Source organism: Azolla caroliniana, unplaced genomic scaffold (assembly GCF_043228905.1).
Source record: "Azolla caroliniana isolate FFs.n. ecotype wild unplaced genomic scaffold, voAzoCaro1.0.p SCAF_13, whole genome shotgun sequence".
Classification (NCBI taxonomy): Eukaryota; Viridiplantae; Streptophyta; class Polypodiopsida; order Salviniales; family Salviniaceae; genus Azolla; species Azolla caroliniana.
In genome coordinates, this window is record NW_028230448.1 from 20,562,161 (window position 1) to 20,578,075 (window position 15,915).

General features: G+C 37.6%; 1 protein-coding gene and 1 non-coding gene across 4 annotated transcripts; one reads left to right on the plus strand and one right to left on the minus strand.

Annotated features, from left to right (window-relative positions):
• Positions 1-473: 473 nt before the first annotated feature.
• On the minus strand, positions 474-15,432 carry LOC147856625 (lysine-specific demethylase JMJ27-like). Of its 3 annotated transcripts, none has more exons than XM_087329167.1 (14): positions 14,930-15,432; positions 13,824-13,978; positions 13,640-13,754; positions 13,409-13,535; positions 13,243-13,300; positions 10,596-11,316; positions 10,165-10,494; positions 9,859-10,065; positions 7,934-8,224; positions 7,783-7,855; positions 7,626-7,711; positions 7,371-7,490; positions 950-1,020; positions 474-869 (listed from the first exon to the last, which is right to left on the minus strand). In XM_087329167.1, exons 1-14 carry the CDS (start codon positions 15,329-15,331, stop codon positions 779-781), a joined length of 2,847 nt encoding a protein of 948 aa, XP_087185293.1. In that variant the 5' UTR covers positions 15,332-15,432; the 3' UTR covers positions 474-778. The 3 variants fall into 3 exon arrangements, with proteins under 3 accessions (XP_087185293.1, XP_087185294.1, XP_087185295.1); XM_087329168.1 differs by having other exon boundaries at positions 7,934-8,220; positions 9,855-10,065; XM_087329169.1 differs by lacking the exon at positions 14,930-15,432 and having other exon boundaries at positions 13,640-13,732; positions 13,824-13,972.
• TRNAY-GUA (transfer RNA tyrosine (anticodon GUA)) lies at positions 12,559-12,641 on the plus strand. Its single transcript has one exon. It is a non-coding gene; the product is annotated as a tRNA-Tyr (tRNA).
• Positions 15,433-15,915: the final 483 nt, after the last annotated feature.

Genomic DNA, 15,915 nt, shown 5'->3' on the forward strand with positions numbered 1-15,915 from the left:
TTGTTGTCATTACAATTGATTAAGTTATTCAGCTAGAAGTCATTGTAATTTGTACATATATTTACATTGATACCTACACAGGGATATCTACAGGGATGATGGTTGGGTGTAAAGTTGAGGAAAAAGATTGATTTGTGTCCTTTGGAAAACCAAACAAAAATTTTCTGCACTAATTACGAGACAACTTGCTCCATGTCCTTTACTTTCATGGTATTGAAGATATAGCAGATAACGTAAAAATTGTAAATTCCCAAAAAAGTTATTGAGGAATAACACAGTGAAAAATGTAACATCCCAAGAATTCTCAAGCCAAAATTATACAAAACTTATTAGATGTACACAGATGGTTCTAACCCATTAAAGCATATGGCCATTTTGATCTTATTTAGGTGCAGTGCAAATTAGGATGTTGATAGTAGATACTTGCTCTCTATATTCCCCTTCGTTGGCTTGTTACAAATAATTTGAATCAGTTCATTCACTTTGAATGAGTTAATGCAATTTGGCTCACATTGAAAATTACAATTTCACACTTGTGTGAAGCAAAACACACTTAATACGTATTGAGTCTACGTTTGTAGTGTTGAAAGTCCTTAACAAGGTATGTCAATCATGAGGAACGAAATCTTGCCCTTCTTCATGTCAAAGGGTAAACATCTTTCAACAAAAGATCGACTGATAGAAGTGCTGGCATTCTATATAGAATGTGTGCCATGATAATTCATACACTCATACAAGGCCTTTAGCTTTATTTGTTGACAACAGACGACTCGCACCTTCATCCAAGAACATACTCTCTCCTCTGCTGACTCAATCTGAGGCTGATTCTGTCTGAATGTTTGGATCCTGATAAACCTGAGAGGTGATCACTACATGGATAATGCAAATGGTCAGTGAACATTCCCTCTTTCGAGAAGGTAAATGAAGAGAAAGAAAGTTATGTACCAACCTTCCAACAGATAACAAATGGGTCACATCTTTGATTGCTTTGTTTGCAGCATATAACATCATCTTTTTCACCTGATTCATAGATAAGAGACATACCAAAATAAAAGACCAGCACACAAGCAGTAACCTCTCACTTCATAAAACTGCTGGTTGAAAGATAACCATGATATGTGAAATATCTAATAATATAGAAGAATTGGATACAACTATTTGTGCCTTCGTTCTCTTATATCTTATTGAATCATCATCACTCTACATGTGGCAGTCTATTGTCGGTTTTAGCTTGAGTGTGTGAGATTGCCCATTGAAGCATGCCCACAAGGTTCAAGCGTGTACTCAGGTCAATATTGGCCTCTCTCCTACAGATATGCAATGGGGAATCTATGCACTCTATGAATCTGTGTCAGGAAAAGTGCGGTCTTCCAAGGGTTTGTCAGAGGCGGTGGCTAGCACCATCGGAGTGAAGCAAGGATGCCCACTATTACCCACTCTCTTCGGCCTCTATATAGATGAGGTATCACATTACATAGAGACAAAGGTTTGCCAATAAATGTAACAATATTGTGCTGATTTCTGACTCTCAGGAGGAATATTGTACAGACAAAGGTTTGCCGATGAACATGGATAAGACTAAAGTGATGGTGTTTAACACAACTCAAGCATGGGTAATAAGATCAGAACCAGAATTTTTCTAGGGAGAGGAAAAGGTGAAATACACACGATCTTACACATACCTAGGAGTAACATTTACAGGGCTTAGGTTCTCCTTATGGGAGCCGCTTGTGCCCAACTTTCTCATGGATATGCAGCCCTTGGTGCTCTCGAGAGACCATGTGCACATTTGCAGTTCCATGAGCCACGAACTAATATGTGGTTATTTGGTACACTTGTCACACCAACTCTTCTCTATGGAGTAGAAATGTGGGGACTGAGTCTTAACAAGGCAAATCATTGGAAAGATTTAGAGAGACCTTTAGTGTCAATGACTGCCCGCAAGATAAGGAGCAAAGCATATGTGCCCCATGATATAACCCGGGCAGAGATGGGAGAAGCACCTATAATCACCAGGCATTGTTCCGATCAGTGACATTTATCCAACGTCTTTGGGAGCTCCCTAAACAAAGGTACCTAAGCTTGGCACTTATGTCATGAAGACAACTGGCTGAAAATGGAGACATTCATTGTTGGTATGCTGAAATGCAGCAATGTTTTGAGTCACATGGCATGAATATAAATGCACTACCCCCGTTCCAATATAACTTGAACTGTCCCCATCTAAACATGACCAAACTGGAAAAGAACAATGATCCGAACTGATATTATTAACTTGGAAAACAAGATAACATAGAACAGCCCCAAAATATCACTTGGTACAAACATGGCCCACTATAAGACACTTCTTACACACATCGGAGGATGGATTCATCATCGAGCCACCTTATATGGACATACATCTAGCGAACTTCATCAGATCAGTTACAGATATACACGAATACCTCTAGAAGAAAGAATTTGTCAATGGTGTCATCAAGGAGTGAAATCCGAAGAACATTGAGTTTGTCATTGTAGTGTCTTTTATGAAATCAGCGGGAGATACCATTGCCTCTTTAAACAAGGCTTTGGCCCACTACACAAGGTAATAGAATATGAGGACCAACAATGCCTAGGACTTTTCTTGCTAGAGCTCAAGAGACATCGAGAAAGTTGTTGAAGGATACAGCCACACAAGCTCATCCACAAAGAACAATCACAACTTTCTTTAGCTTCATCACTTCTAATGCTACAAGTCAATCAAGGGATACACAAATGGACTGCCGACCAAGACATAACAAAGGGGTTACAATTGATCGGGCAATAGCAATTTGTTGTGCATGTAGGCCCGGCCCCATGGATCACGACCTCAACACCCTTGTCATCGACAGATAAAGGCCATTATCCCTCGCCATCGCAGGTACTTCCCTCACTTCAGAGACCTTTCCATTCTGGATCGACCTATGCTAGAGATCTTTTGAAGACAAACGCTGCAATATATCTAACTTGAGATCTTACATGTGTCGAAAACCAAATTCCCTTGTCTCTTTTTATCTTATTTACTTTTATATTTACGGAGTAATATTTATTTTATTTTGATTTGTTGTTCTCAAAGATGAGACAACACTTAAGATGTAATCTCTTGTTTGGTTTTATAGGCCATTTTGGCCTCTTAAAAGACGTTCATATTTCTTTCTTCCTTTCTTTCTTTCTCCCTCCCTCCCTCCCAATTTGGGAAGTTCCTCCTACAAATGTGCAATAGTACCGGAATGCTTATTCCAAATGGTGTATCCTTATGGACCAACACTAATGGTTTTACATGTATAAAACACAATGGAAAGTGTGATTGACTATTAGCTACTTTTCAAAGGTATTTTGGATCGCATACATAAATTCTCACTCAGTGAACAGACACTAGAATCCGATCAAAGGACTTCATGTGTTGACCTCAAATGTTTGAATAGGTTGGATTGTGAGAAGGCCATGAAAGATAATAAACAACCACACTTTAGCATAAACCTCAAGTGAGCACCCATGTATTCCAAGATGCCTGAGGATATATTACAAATAACAAAGATAGAACATGGTGTCACACTAGAATGCAAATGGAAAGCTTTGAAGAAAGTCATTTTCTCATGCAAAAACATGTTTTTTGACCAAGAACACATCTTGGACATGCACCAAGTTCAAAAGAGCCTTATGATATTAGACGTAGTGAAGGATAAAGAAAATTATCGAAAGCATTTGTATGAGTACAAAAGACTTATTCAAAGAGAAGAATATGGGAAGTTACTTAATAATTTCTTCAAACACAAGAAAAAGCACATGTATGTGCTAAATTATGGAGAAATCTAAAGGAGAAACGTGTTGAGAGTTATGGTGACTTGACTCTTCTTGACTTGTCTATACATTGTATGAATTTATATGGGCTATCTATTGCAAGAAAGATGATGTGTTATGGTTCTCTTCACATGTCTCCCTTCCTTACAATTGAAGATAATATGCTATCTATACCCAATGGCTGAAATGCTCAAATGGACAGGAAAGGAAGCACATGCAGGGATAAGTTATATGTTTAATCATGCATTGCAACATGCCATTGCCCTACAATTGGACTACAAATTGGATCAAACCTTTACATAAAAGTGGAGATGTAAATAATCTAAACTATAGAACCATCATAGTTAGCTAACTAATGGCAAAACTATTAGGATGCATAATGGAATCAAAGAGAAGTGCATGGGCTGAAACAAAATAGTAAGAGAGCTTATGAACAAGTTGGCTTTCGAACACACCATAGCACCATCAATCACCTTGTCACCCTTTGAATATTAATGGAGGAAAGTCACTTGAGAGGTAAAGGTTTATATTGTTCACTTGAGAGGTAAAGGTTTATATTAATGGCAAAACTATTTGGATGCATAATGGAATCAAAGAGAAGTGCATGGGCTGAAACAAAATAGTAAGAGAGCTTATGAACAAGTTGGCTTTCGAACACACCATAGCACCATCAATCACCTTGTCACCCTTCGAATATTAATGGAGGAAAGTCGCTTGAGAGATAAAGGTTTATATTATTGATTTAAACTTTAAGAAAGCTTTTGATATGGTACCTCGTGAACATCTTTGGAAGCGAATGGAAAGGTGCCAAGTGAATATATGCTTGAAATTTCCCCAATCTATGAGAAGGTATCTGTGTGTGTTTGGGTTATAGAATTTCAGATTTTTTCGATAACACTATTGGTGTTAAGCAAGGATGCCCATTCACACCAACTCTATTTGGTCCATGCATTGATTGTCAATGGAGCTTTGTTTAAACTACTATTCAAAATATAGACTTCTATCCTAACTTCATGTAAAGTCCAAAAGATGCTTTTTCTTGGAGAAATGAGGACGTCAATATTTGTTCAACTTGTCCCTCTCAACTTGAATACCGTGGGGTCAATTGGAAGAAATGGCTGCCAAGTTTGTATAGGAAGAAAGCATAGAAGAATGTCATCATGCTTTTGTTATATACTGATGGTATAGTACTTTTTGCAAATAATCTAGGAGATGCGCAAAAGCTTATGAAGGAATTGGAAGAATTTTGCATGTATACTAAATTAAGTGGCTATAGCTCTAAACCAAAAATTATACTTGTGAAGAGCTAAAGCTTCAAATATCTTGGCCTTGAAGTTCCTTCAAATCATAGATGGAATGAGTGCACTACCTGTTGCCTAGACGCGGAAAAAGAGCATATTATGGATTTGAGAATACATGCAATCATGGAAAAATGTAGTGTTTGGTCCTCCAGAAATACCTTTTCGACATTTTGGTGACATTGATGCTTCTCTATGGGGTGGAAGTATGGGATGGTAACATCCCCAAATCTACTTGGAAAGAGTTTGAAAATATCCAAAAGGATTTCCTTATCAAATTTCTCCAAGTTAAGCACATTGACTTCCTAGAATTGCATGGGAAGCAAGCAAAAAGATCCAAAAGACGCATACAAAATTTGTGTTCCAGTTGGATGCAACAATGGAAAAATGGTTTGGAAGATGGGATGCAACATACTTGCTTCATGATACATCACTAGATTCCTCTGTAAATGATGCCTTTTTGCAATGCTAATGGTTTGGAAGATGGGATGCACCACACTTGCTTCATGACATGTGATGGCTCACGCTTCACACATTATACTACATATGTTGCACCTAACTACCAAAACCATATTCTTCGCCAAACGGGGAAACTATACACATCAATACATGTTAGAACCCATCCCTTTGTCTGTGATCTAAATCATTGCTTCCATACGACTTAGGTCACACGCATTGCGATGTGAAACGAGGCATTGGGGCACAAGTGATGAGACTTGTCGACTATGCACACTTTGCCTGAAACAAGTTCGAGAGTCTATGAGTATCACACTTTGATACAATGCTCTGCCTTCGATCATATTTGACTATGCTTTCCACATCTCTTCGACCAAATCCAATCCTTGCACGAATTTCTCTCGCAATCACAATGTACACTCTCGATTGCAAAATTTATTAATATAGTTCTTGAACAGTTGGAACTGCTACTTATTTTCCCATGTATTACGTAAAATCTAATATTTTTGGTGTCATAGGTCATATTTGACCTCCGAAAACGATAATAGAATCTACCTGTGTGTGTGTCTCAATAGTCAATGTTGACCTAAGAGAATACATTTTACACTTTACCCTTAACAAGTTTTGGGAGTCTGAGTATCATACTTTGATACAATGCTTTGGTTTTGATCACATCTGGCTATGCTTTCCACACATCTTCAACCAAACCCAATCTTGCACAAATTTCTCTTGTTTATAGTGTGCACTCTCGATTGCAACATTCATTAGTAAAATTCACAGATATTACGTGAAAATGTTATATGTTTGTTCTCATAGGTCATGCTTGACCTCCAGAAACGATAATAAAACCTGTCCATCTTTCAGGAGATTAATGTTATGCATTTTACTCTAAGCCTAAAACTAATCTTTTCGTATGAGATTTTCGGTTTCATCATTAGCTAGCTAGGGTAAACGATTAAGCCACATAGTTGTATTTATTAACTTCTTAGTTAAAACAACTATTTAAGAGAGAAAGAAAGATATATTAATGTTTTTTAAGAGGCCAAAATGGCCTATAAGACCAAACAAGAGATTACATCTTAAGTGTTGTCTCGTCTTTGAGAACAACAGATAAGTGGTTGTGTGTCATTTACTTGGTTGGAGATGTAACTCCAAATGAGAGAAAAATGTGTGCCCTATGCAACACATCTAATTTGTGTCTTTACTAGTAGTAGCAAGTGATGAGACAATACATTGAACAGAAATTTACTCTGTACTTCACTAATAGGTGTGCCAAATAGCAAGGATAATTTTAAAAAGTCAACTCAACTAATGGGTCTGCAAGCTTATTTAATGGACTCAATTAAGAAAGTATAAAAGATAATTTTTTAACTTCTCAAAGAGACCATAATAGCCTATATACTAGACAAATAGTTGTGCAAGTCTTATCTAATGGACTCAACTAAGAAAGTACAAAGATAATTTTTAAACTTCTCTAAAAGACCATAGTAGCCTATTAAACCTAACAAAGATTACAACTATTTATGTTAACTCATCAATGGCAATAACAAAAGAAAAATGTCTTTCTACTTTAGCATCCTAATACTGAATTTCTTGAAACTAAATGGCTAGTTGCCTGTCTATAAGCACCCCAAAAAAGGGTGAGTTAAGATAAAGAAATATAGACCTTCACAATCTCAATCACTGAATTTCGAACAAGCGAATATGATAAAGCTGGAATGGTCTTTCTGAAAGCTCTAACATGATTATCACCTTATGAAGATCATAGAAAACACCACAAAAATCCAATATACATACCTCTAGCTTATCCTCCTTGGAATGATGATGTAACGGGAGTAAGCGTACCTCCTCTGTTAAACGAATACATTCTCGTAGGTTTTCAGGAGAGACGAAATCCATCTCTATGTGAATGCAAGACTGGACAAGTAGCAACAAATTTCAATGTAGAAAGTTTTGTACAATCACTAGCAATTGATCAAACTTCTATATACCTATTAATTGATTCTAACAAAAATAATAATAATCATTGTCAAAGAAGTACAATGAAGGGACCTTCAAGTTTCTGACTTGGTAAGCACATCCTGCTGGAATAAACACAGCTTCTCCAACATGCTGTTCAAACGTCCAAGGATCCACACCTATAAAATTGGAGGAAGCTTGAGATTCTGGAAGCACATTCATATTTGATTGTGAATAACTGAACACTTACCATACTTTTCTTTAAGTTTTCTCTTATGCTCTTTTGTAAGATAGACAGTCTGATCATGAATTGAATGAGTAACCTGCATTCCAGAAATTATAATCACGAAACACTATCAACAGATGATAGATACATGCAAAATCTTGGTACAGATTTTTACATGTTGCAAGCCCTGTTGTGACACATGCTGAAATTCACGGAAGTGCTTTTGCAAATAATCTTGTAGATTAGGTAAATCCTGCCGTCTGAAAATATCCCATAATGCCCCTCCATAGTAGTCACCCACGTTTCTATTAGATTGTTCAAATTCTGTCCCCTCACGATCTGTTGTCATCTCATGGGCTAGAGAGTTGGTGATATTCTTCTCTCGCAGTGTAAAGTCTTCAGTTACACCCACATTAGGAACTTCTGAATCAATCCTCAAGTTTGCATGTTCTCTCGATAGAGCTATCTGAATGATGCCAACAAGATGGAGAAACAAGAAATCTAAGTCCAAATATAAAAAGGATAAAGTAACCAAAAATGCAAAAGAAAATGAGACTGTTGGAACTAGGTAGCATAAAACTGATGATCTAAATTTACAATTCTAAAAGTGCATCTCTAAACGACAATAAATGGCCTCTAAATGGGATTGAAATGAAATGCAAGTTATATTAACATCTTCAAAAGGCCAGATGACAGATGAACCAAAAGTTACATCCATGAAAAGAACAAATGTCATATTTATGTCCACAGTATGCCTTGAGGGCAAGTTGATACATCAAATCAAACAATTCACTTCATGGAGGTGCGCACAAGGCACATGAAAACTAATGCTATAAATGGTTTCTTTATAACTAAAATGCTGATATTTGATGACGATACAATGCTAGACCTACAACATCATCTACCATTCAACAATGCTTAGGAATATGAAAGTCTTCTAGTAGTGCTCTCTCCTCACAGTAGACACCAATTTCCAGCTTGCTGATCAGAACTAACTTTCTGTTCTAAATTCACGGAGAAGTATTTTATATGTTATACAATTGCTTGACATTGACTAGAACTTTCACTTGCTCCTAGATTAAGAGCCTCACAACGTCATTCTTTGTATAATAAATCCTTCCGCCACACATCTGTTAGAAATATTGAGAATCGATTAGATAGACATATAGAGTTACAACCACAGAGATGGATATATGAAAACAAACTTTCTATTACTTATGAGAGTAGCTCACAATGGTAGTTCACCCATGCACTCACACCTTAGAGCTTAGATGGAATCTGGACCAGCTCACACTACAAAATTAGTGGGGACCGATGATAGTCTCAGCCACCGTGTAAGAGAGTGGATTATATTCTCTGTTTGGTCTGAATGTAACATTAAATGTGCAAGTCAGTTGATAGTAGTGGAGATATTCCTTTTCTGTCAATTGACTTGTCATTTAATATGGCCCAGCTCCCTAGATACAAGCTAGTGCTAGATAGTACTTATCTTAAAGTCAATAGCGCATACTTCAAGACTAAGTACATCGTAACTTGCCCACAAAACATTCTTCTAGTTGACTTGATTAACCAATCCTAAAATATTCTTCTAGCTGACTTGATTAGCCAATCCTATTAGCCTACTTCGCTCTTTCCTAAGTACATTGTGTCCAACTCATCTATGGTTTCCAAGATTGACACCTTATCAACCCATATGGTTGAGTTGCATAATGGCTACTCCTCATTTGGGGCACTATCACAAAATGTGCACTCTTAAGAGTACATATGGGGATAAATTGACAACTTGGGGTTGATCATTGATTATATCTAACAACATCTACATGAAGTGCTGCCTATGAACTATACAGTTACCAAAGGTAAACAGCTTCTATGGTAGACAGAAGAAACAGATTTCTTCTCATTGAAAAATCATCCCCTGTTTTGAAATGGAATAATGTAGCATTACAAGTCATTCAAATCTCTTTTTACTCCACCCTTACTGTGACGGTTAATTTACTCTTCCATTTTGCAAACTGTAATCATAAAGAAGCAAATACAATAATCCATCCATTTAAAGACCATCAATCAAAAGGCACACATTCTCATTCACCAAAAACCTACTTTCGCTGTATCATATTCTGAATCAATTTCCCCACATATTTCTCTTTCCAAGTCACGCGTTTCATGTGGAGGAACAGGCCTATCGTTGTCATGCCAGTCCTTATTGTCAGAAGAGTTTACTTCTCGGTACAGTTCAAGGATTTTATCAAGTTGTCGTTTCTGCCCCTCGGAAAGCTTAATAGCCGTTGCATGCACGAGCACATTCACCTTGATCACAAGCAAAAACAAGGGGATCTTTGGATCAGTCCTCACAAAGTGGCAATACAGAGCTTCACAAACTTCCCAAGACAACAACAACAAACTAACCACATCAGTTAGGTTACAATGCAACTTGGTTACTGAATCACCATGTCCAAGTTCGTCCCTTATACCATAAGCTATGGATGTCTTTGGACCGAGATCTGGTTTCAGTATGTAATCCGGAAGTTTTGATATCAAGTTCAAGCTTCCATATTTTGGATGTGTATATTCATGAAATGGAAGGCCAGTGATGAATTCAGCACCATGTCGTGCGAGCCTTTCCTGAAACAAAATTGATGGTGGCCAATCTTTCAATTGCAACATTTCAGGCCAACCGTCTTTATGCATCCGGCCTTCTTGATAGCCTTTGAAGAATTGATGAATATTCATATCCACCTACAAAATGTCAACATGTCAAGAGCCAGCCTTTTTAACATTGTCTTAATGATGACCGGAATATCAATTGAGACAATGTTGTACAACATAAATACACCAACCTGAGACCAGTTTAGACAGTCAAGAGCTTGCACATTCTTTATTTCTCCTTCAATTTTATCATTTATACTCTCCTCGACTGCGTGGAAGATGTCTAAGGGATCCCAACTTAATCCCGGTGCGCCCTTCAGCACATTTCTGACAATAACAGGCTCACCCTGAAACCAATGTTTTTGAAAATGTTGTAAACCTTCCTTTTTTGTCAGCTTGATTGTTGGGCAGTATACATAATTGTCCTTGCCTCCAATTCTATTAGACGCATGACGAGTATATGCATTATGAGAATCAGCAGTGAAAGTCAGATCTGAAATAAGTCTAGCAGAGCAATCATAGCAAGGATCTTGAGCATCCTGCAATAAAGGTGACTTTGAGTCTATCTTCATAATGCAATTAACATCATTCACCATTTTTGCTATCCAATCAGGCTTCAATATCCTTTTCAGAGCAAGTATACCAGACCCACATCCACCCCTTTCTGGATGTGGGCAAGGAATACTTTCATTTTCACTAGCAGACCAATCGGGTAATTTATACTGGCTTTCATTATCCGGTGTATTGGAAAAAACTCTGACTCTTGTGTATGATGTTTTCTTAGCAGAACTTGCTTTTTCTCCTCCAGGTTGCTGTCCACACCGTAGCTCATAACAGCATGTAATGCACAAGTTATAGCTACAGCTTGAACAGCTTCTAAAGAGATCAATAACAGATGAATTGCAGTTATCACTGGAAAAGAAGCAAAAAACATATCAAATATAATGACAAAATGATATCCACCATTGTTCAACCCACAAGTAGTCAACTCAACAGATTGAATGCAATGTTTCACTAAGCCACAAACAGATATAGCATTACATTGGATTTATCGAGCTTGCTTTTTCAAAGAAACCCACACACCAGAATGATCACAAGGTAAGCACCTCCTTCTAGAAATTAACTAGTGAAATGAATAACTTCAGCTTATATTTATGATCATTAGGGATGTTGATCAAGCCACCGAGAAGCTTGGATGTTGGGCAAAGCTTAGTTGTAACTAGAATTCTCCTCAAGGGAGAAACCAACCACGGAGGAGGCAGGATTCATCTAACAGTTCTATTGGGGAAATTTCCCCTTATCCACGTGAATAACCCATGAGAGCACACGTCTATATTCATGAGGCACTCACATTTCCTTGATTAAATATCCATAGAATAATAGAACATATTATAGCACAAAAGCATATTGATTTCTATGCCTCTGAAGATCAAGCTAGAAATAATAAAGGTAAGTTTTCACCGGAAAAGGAAATCATGAAAAACAACTGGCTAAGTCCAGTTCAATTCTATGAACTTCCCTTCAATAAGTATACCCAAACTCAATGATCGAGAACATATGTATGTTATGCCTTGTAACAGATACGATACCACCTTCTTTACGGCTTTTTCCTTCTTTCTAAAGTGTCTTTGTTCGCAGTGTGGCGTATTTTCTGTGTCAGCATATTCTGAGGGAGGATCCTAAGCTTCCGCATATTTCTAACCCCAAATGAGTAAAGAAAGAAAAGGTTGCTTGGGGGTTCCTAGAACAAATCCGGTGGGGACAGGGAATGTAGCTCAGAGGATTAGAGCACGTGGCTACGAACCACGGTGTCGGGGGTTCAAATCCCTCCTCACCCACAATAATAATAATAGGGAGAACGAGAAGTCACCTTTCGCTTCGTGATGATTCTATCGAGAATGATCAAAACCTTGCTCTCAAGGCAATTATTTCAAAGACTTCGAGCGAGTGTTAAGCTGCTTGCTATTTCGCCATGACATTTCTTAGAAGCTCCGAGCATAGGTGTGCCGATGGCATTCAACATGGCCTCTATTTGTTTGATTCCTTGAACCTCTACTTGTTGGGTTAGTCTATTGGAAGGGGTTAGGACATGTAGATTAATCGATTTCTCTCTTCCCAATCGCTCAAAAAGTCAGTCAAAGCTTACTTTGAATAGGGAGAGTGGCCGAGTGGTAAAAAGCAACAGACTGTAAATCTGTTGAAGATTTTCTATGCAGGTTCAAATCCTGCCTCTCCCAACCAATAGGTTAGGTCTGAAAAAAAATTATGCTTTCACTGTTGTTAATGGATAGCGAACGTATATCTGATGCTTTGCCTAGACTAGAGAACTCCGCTCGTACCCTCCTCTTCCATGGAAATGAAACGAATTTACCTTTCCACCAACCAGCTTCTCCCTCAAACCGACTTTCCTAAGGAGGGCACCACTTCGGTTCGGAGGGCTGCTTGCTTTTAGGCAAGCAACTTTGGTCATCTTTTGGTATAGTGAATACACCACTCTGTCCGACCCAATTAACCCTGCAATTAACCCAGAAAGGGCGGGCATCCGAACCGGGGATATTAGGGAATGAATCTATCCGTATGTCCACAGCATACAACCGCAACTAAAGCGAAAAGCAGCAGGTGGGAAAAAAGGGGGCAGACCCCCACCCTGAAGTGAAGAGATTCAATGAGACCACTCGATACATAGACAACATGCTATTTCATGAGTGACTAGGAAAAGCAGAGAAAGGTATAAGAAGAGGAAACTAATCGACGAGAATTGAAAGATGATTTAATAAGAACAGAAACATCTTCAGTAAACTCATAAATACCCTTCAAGATTCAAAAGTAAATGCTGACCAGTACAAATGTTCATTCTTCATAAGCTTTAGCCTTTCTGTCTTAGAGCCTGTATCGCCTAAAACCCAGAAAAACAAATTCATTTAACTTTCAGCTAATATATAGAAGAAATGGCAATTTCAAAACTTGTTCAAGGTATTAATTTGTGTTTTCCCTAGAAATTAACCATTCCATTTTGTTTCAATTTCCATTTCTTGGCATTGTTCTTGATGCAGTCGTCCTAAAAGTGGTTGAACAAAAGACAGCAAGTAGTGAAGGGATTTCATTTTATCAGCATCACCAATCTGCTGAGGCTGCAAAAGAAAATAAGGCACAATAATTCAAATATCCTCATAGCTCACAATGAAACACTGAGTTGTGTGAAAAGGAAGTGGGGCAACCTTAAACCTAAACCCACCTTATCATGGAATGATGCACTAGAACCATCCACGCAAAAGCAAGCTTTGCAGTTGCAATTTCCTCTACAATAAGGGCAAGATTGTTTGACATCCTTTTCAGACATTGCTGGATACCTAAATTGGTGTTAGTTTTTATTCATTAATTTTCATAAACATAAAATGGGAATTTAAATTTCTTATTACCATCTTGCAATGCATTGAACACAATATCGCTTCTTTCCACACTTTTGACAGCGGATAATTTCTTCTCTGTCATTCCTTTGGCATTGATGGCATGACCTACTTTGTTGATCCTTTTCAGCATGTGCAACATGATCAGGGTATGGCAGTACCTTGTCCTAAATTTTGGAAAGGTAAGTGCATGAAATTTCTAAGAAAATAGGTATATTTCCCCCATGAAGTAAATTAAACTCCGCTCAATGCAAGGCCTTATAATATCATTTCAAACATTCTTATTCCCTTCATTAAAAAGCATGAGTTGGCCATACAATTGCTCAACTAACACCGATAATTGATAAAAAGGAAATGAATTGAGCATATAATTGGTCTTTTGGGGCTTGAACAAAGGGTATTTGGTGGAATAAGGAAAACACAGGCATTTGAGGAAACAACAAACTCCAGGATATTCTGGCGTTTTTCCCTCATATAAAATATTCAATAAACAATGATCTTAGAGAGTAATATGCATGCATACACATATACACATATCAATGTGTGGACAAGAACATGAGTTATTAGCATAATCTCTACCTTCAATTCCTTATTATGCATATGATTTGCCATGAATAAAAGTTAACTTTCCCATAAACCCTATGTGGTTATATCAACAATTCTCAGACCATTATAAGCTTTAATCATTCTTGCAAATCCTTCAAACGTTCTAGCTTTGGGATAAATTCTTGGATTTCTATCCTTCTTTGAATTCTCTGTGACTTTGAGATTCCAAAGGTATCTTTACAGTTGCTGGCAATGGTTGGCAGGACAACTCTAAGCCTTTATCCATATTTTGATTACCTTCAACCTTCTAAGTTTGCAAATATTGACTAAAGGAATGATTTTTCATTTTGAAAGAAATAAAATTACCCGCAAGAAAAAACAATCAGAGATGGAGAGGCAGAATGGGTTTTTTGAGGGCAGATGACCAATTCTAAGACTTAATCTTTCTTTAAATTTTCGCACTAATTTTCTTAATTGAACAAAGATTTTAAAAAAGACAAACAATATTCACTAAACAAAGAATAAGCAATCAGAGATGGAAAGAACGAAGAAAAGGGTTCACTGAAGCATACTTTCATGGACGAACTTGAGGTCGGAGACTTTGCAATTTTAAAAGTATCATCAATTCTCTTTGAGAATTTCAGATGCTCACTTACACCAAAATCTTTCAGAAATTTATGCTCATTACTTGCAAAACTTGATGAAGAAGAAGCTCCTTTAAGCTTTGATTTACTCTTCGCTTCATTTGTTTTCATCTTCTTTGGAGAAGTATTTGAAGGAGCCATTGCAGAAGCAGACGAAGAAGACGAAGAAGGATTTGTTCCTCTCTTCTTAGCTTGATTATAATGCTTTTCGCAGAGTGTTTTGTTCTCCATAGCTCGGGCAATACACCTCCATTGCTTACCATCAGATCTCTTGCATCGATATTCATCAGGAATTAGTTCTTCCTCTGCGTTCTGTTTGATTCGATTCATGGCTTCCTATTTTTCCTTCAGCGGGTGGTTTGTTTGCTGATCTGTTAGATGTCGGAAACGTATGGAACTCTTCTTTCTGTCTCTCTCAGTTCATGTGAGCAAGTAAAAAAAAAAAAAAACGCAGCAGCAGCAGCAACAGCAACAGCAACAGCAACAGCAATTGTAGTAGAACCGCTGCTTCTCCACAAATGGTTCCTCTGATTATTGAAAACTACACAAAATGACCCAATCCATTTTGTCCCAAAACCTTGCTCATCCGGTATAACTTGGTCAAGTAAACAAGCCCACAAAGAATCATCTTCTCATCTATGCCATAGCAACTTGCCCCAATCCTCGCTAAACGCTCTTTCAACCAAGATTCCACAACTTGCCTACACTCCATAGTTGAACACCGTGGTGTTTTGTCTATGGACTGGGAATTTGCAACCAATGTATCTTGTTGGCAAAGAAAATCGATGCATCGGTACAACCTCAAAGCCAATTAACTAGGCTCCCCATCTTGTAAATGATTGTCTCTTATGATAGTAAGGAACCAAAACCTCAATTTTGTGTAAACATCTGTATTTGCAATGGATGTTGCCTCC

What these genes read in the sequence shown, in the direction of transcription:
- LOC147856625 (XM_087329167.1), bottom strand. Translation starts at nt 15,331, where the DNA reads ATGAATCGAATCAAACAGAACGCAGAGGAAGAACTAATTCCTGATGAA. An exon ending in CAGAATATGATACAGCGAAA is followed by an intron (nt 8,225 to 9,858) that starts GTAGGTTTTTGG and finishes GGCATCATTCAG; the next exon opens with ATAGCTCTATCGAGAGAACA. An exon ending in ACCAAGTCAGAAACTTGAAG is followed by an intron (nt 7,491 to 7,625) that starts GTCCCTTCATTG and finishes CTACTTGTCCAG; the next exon opens with TCTTGCATTCACATAGAGAT.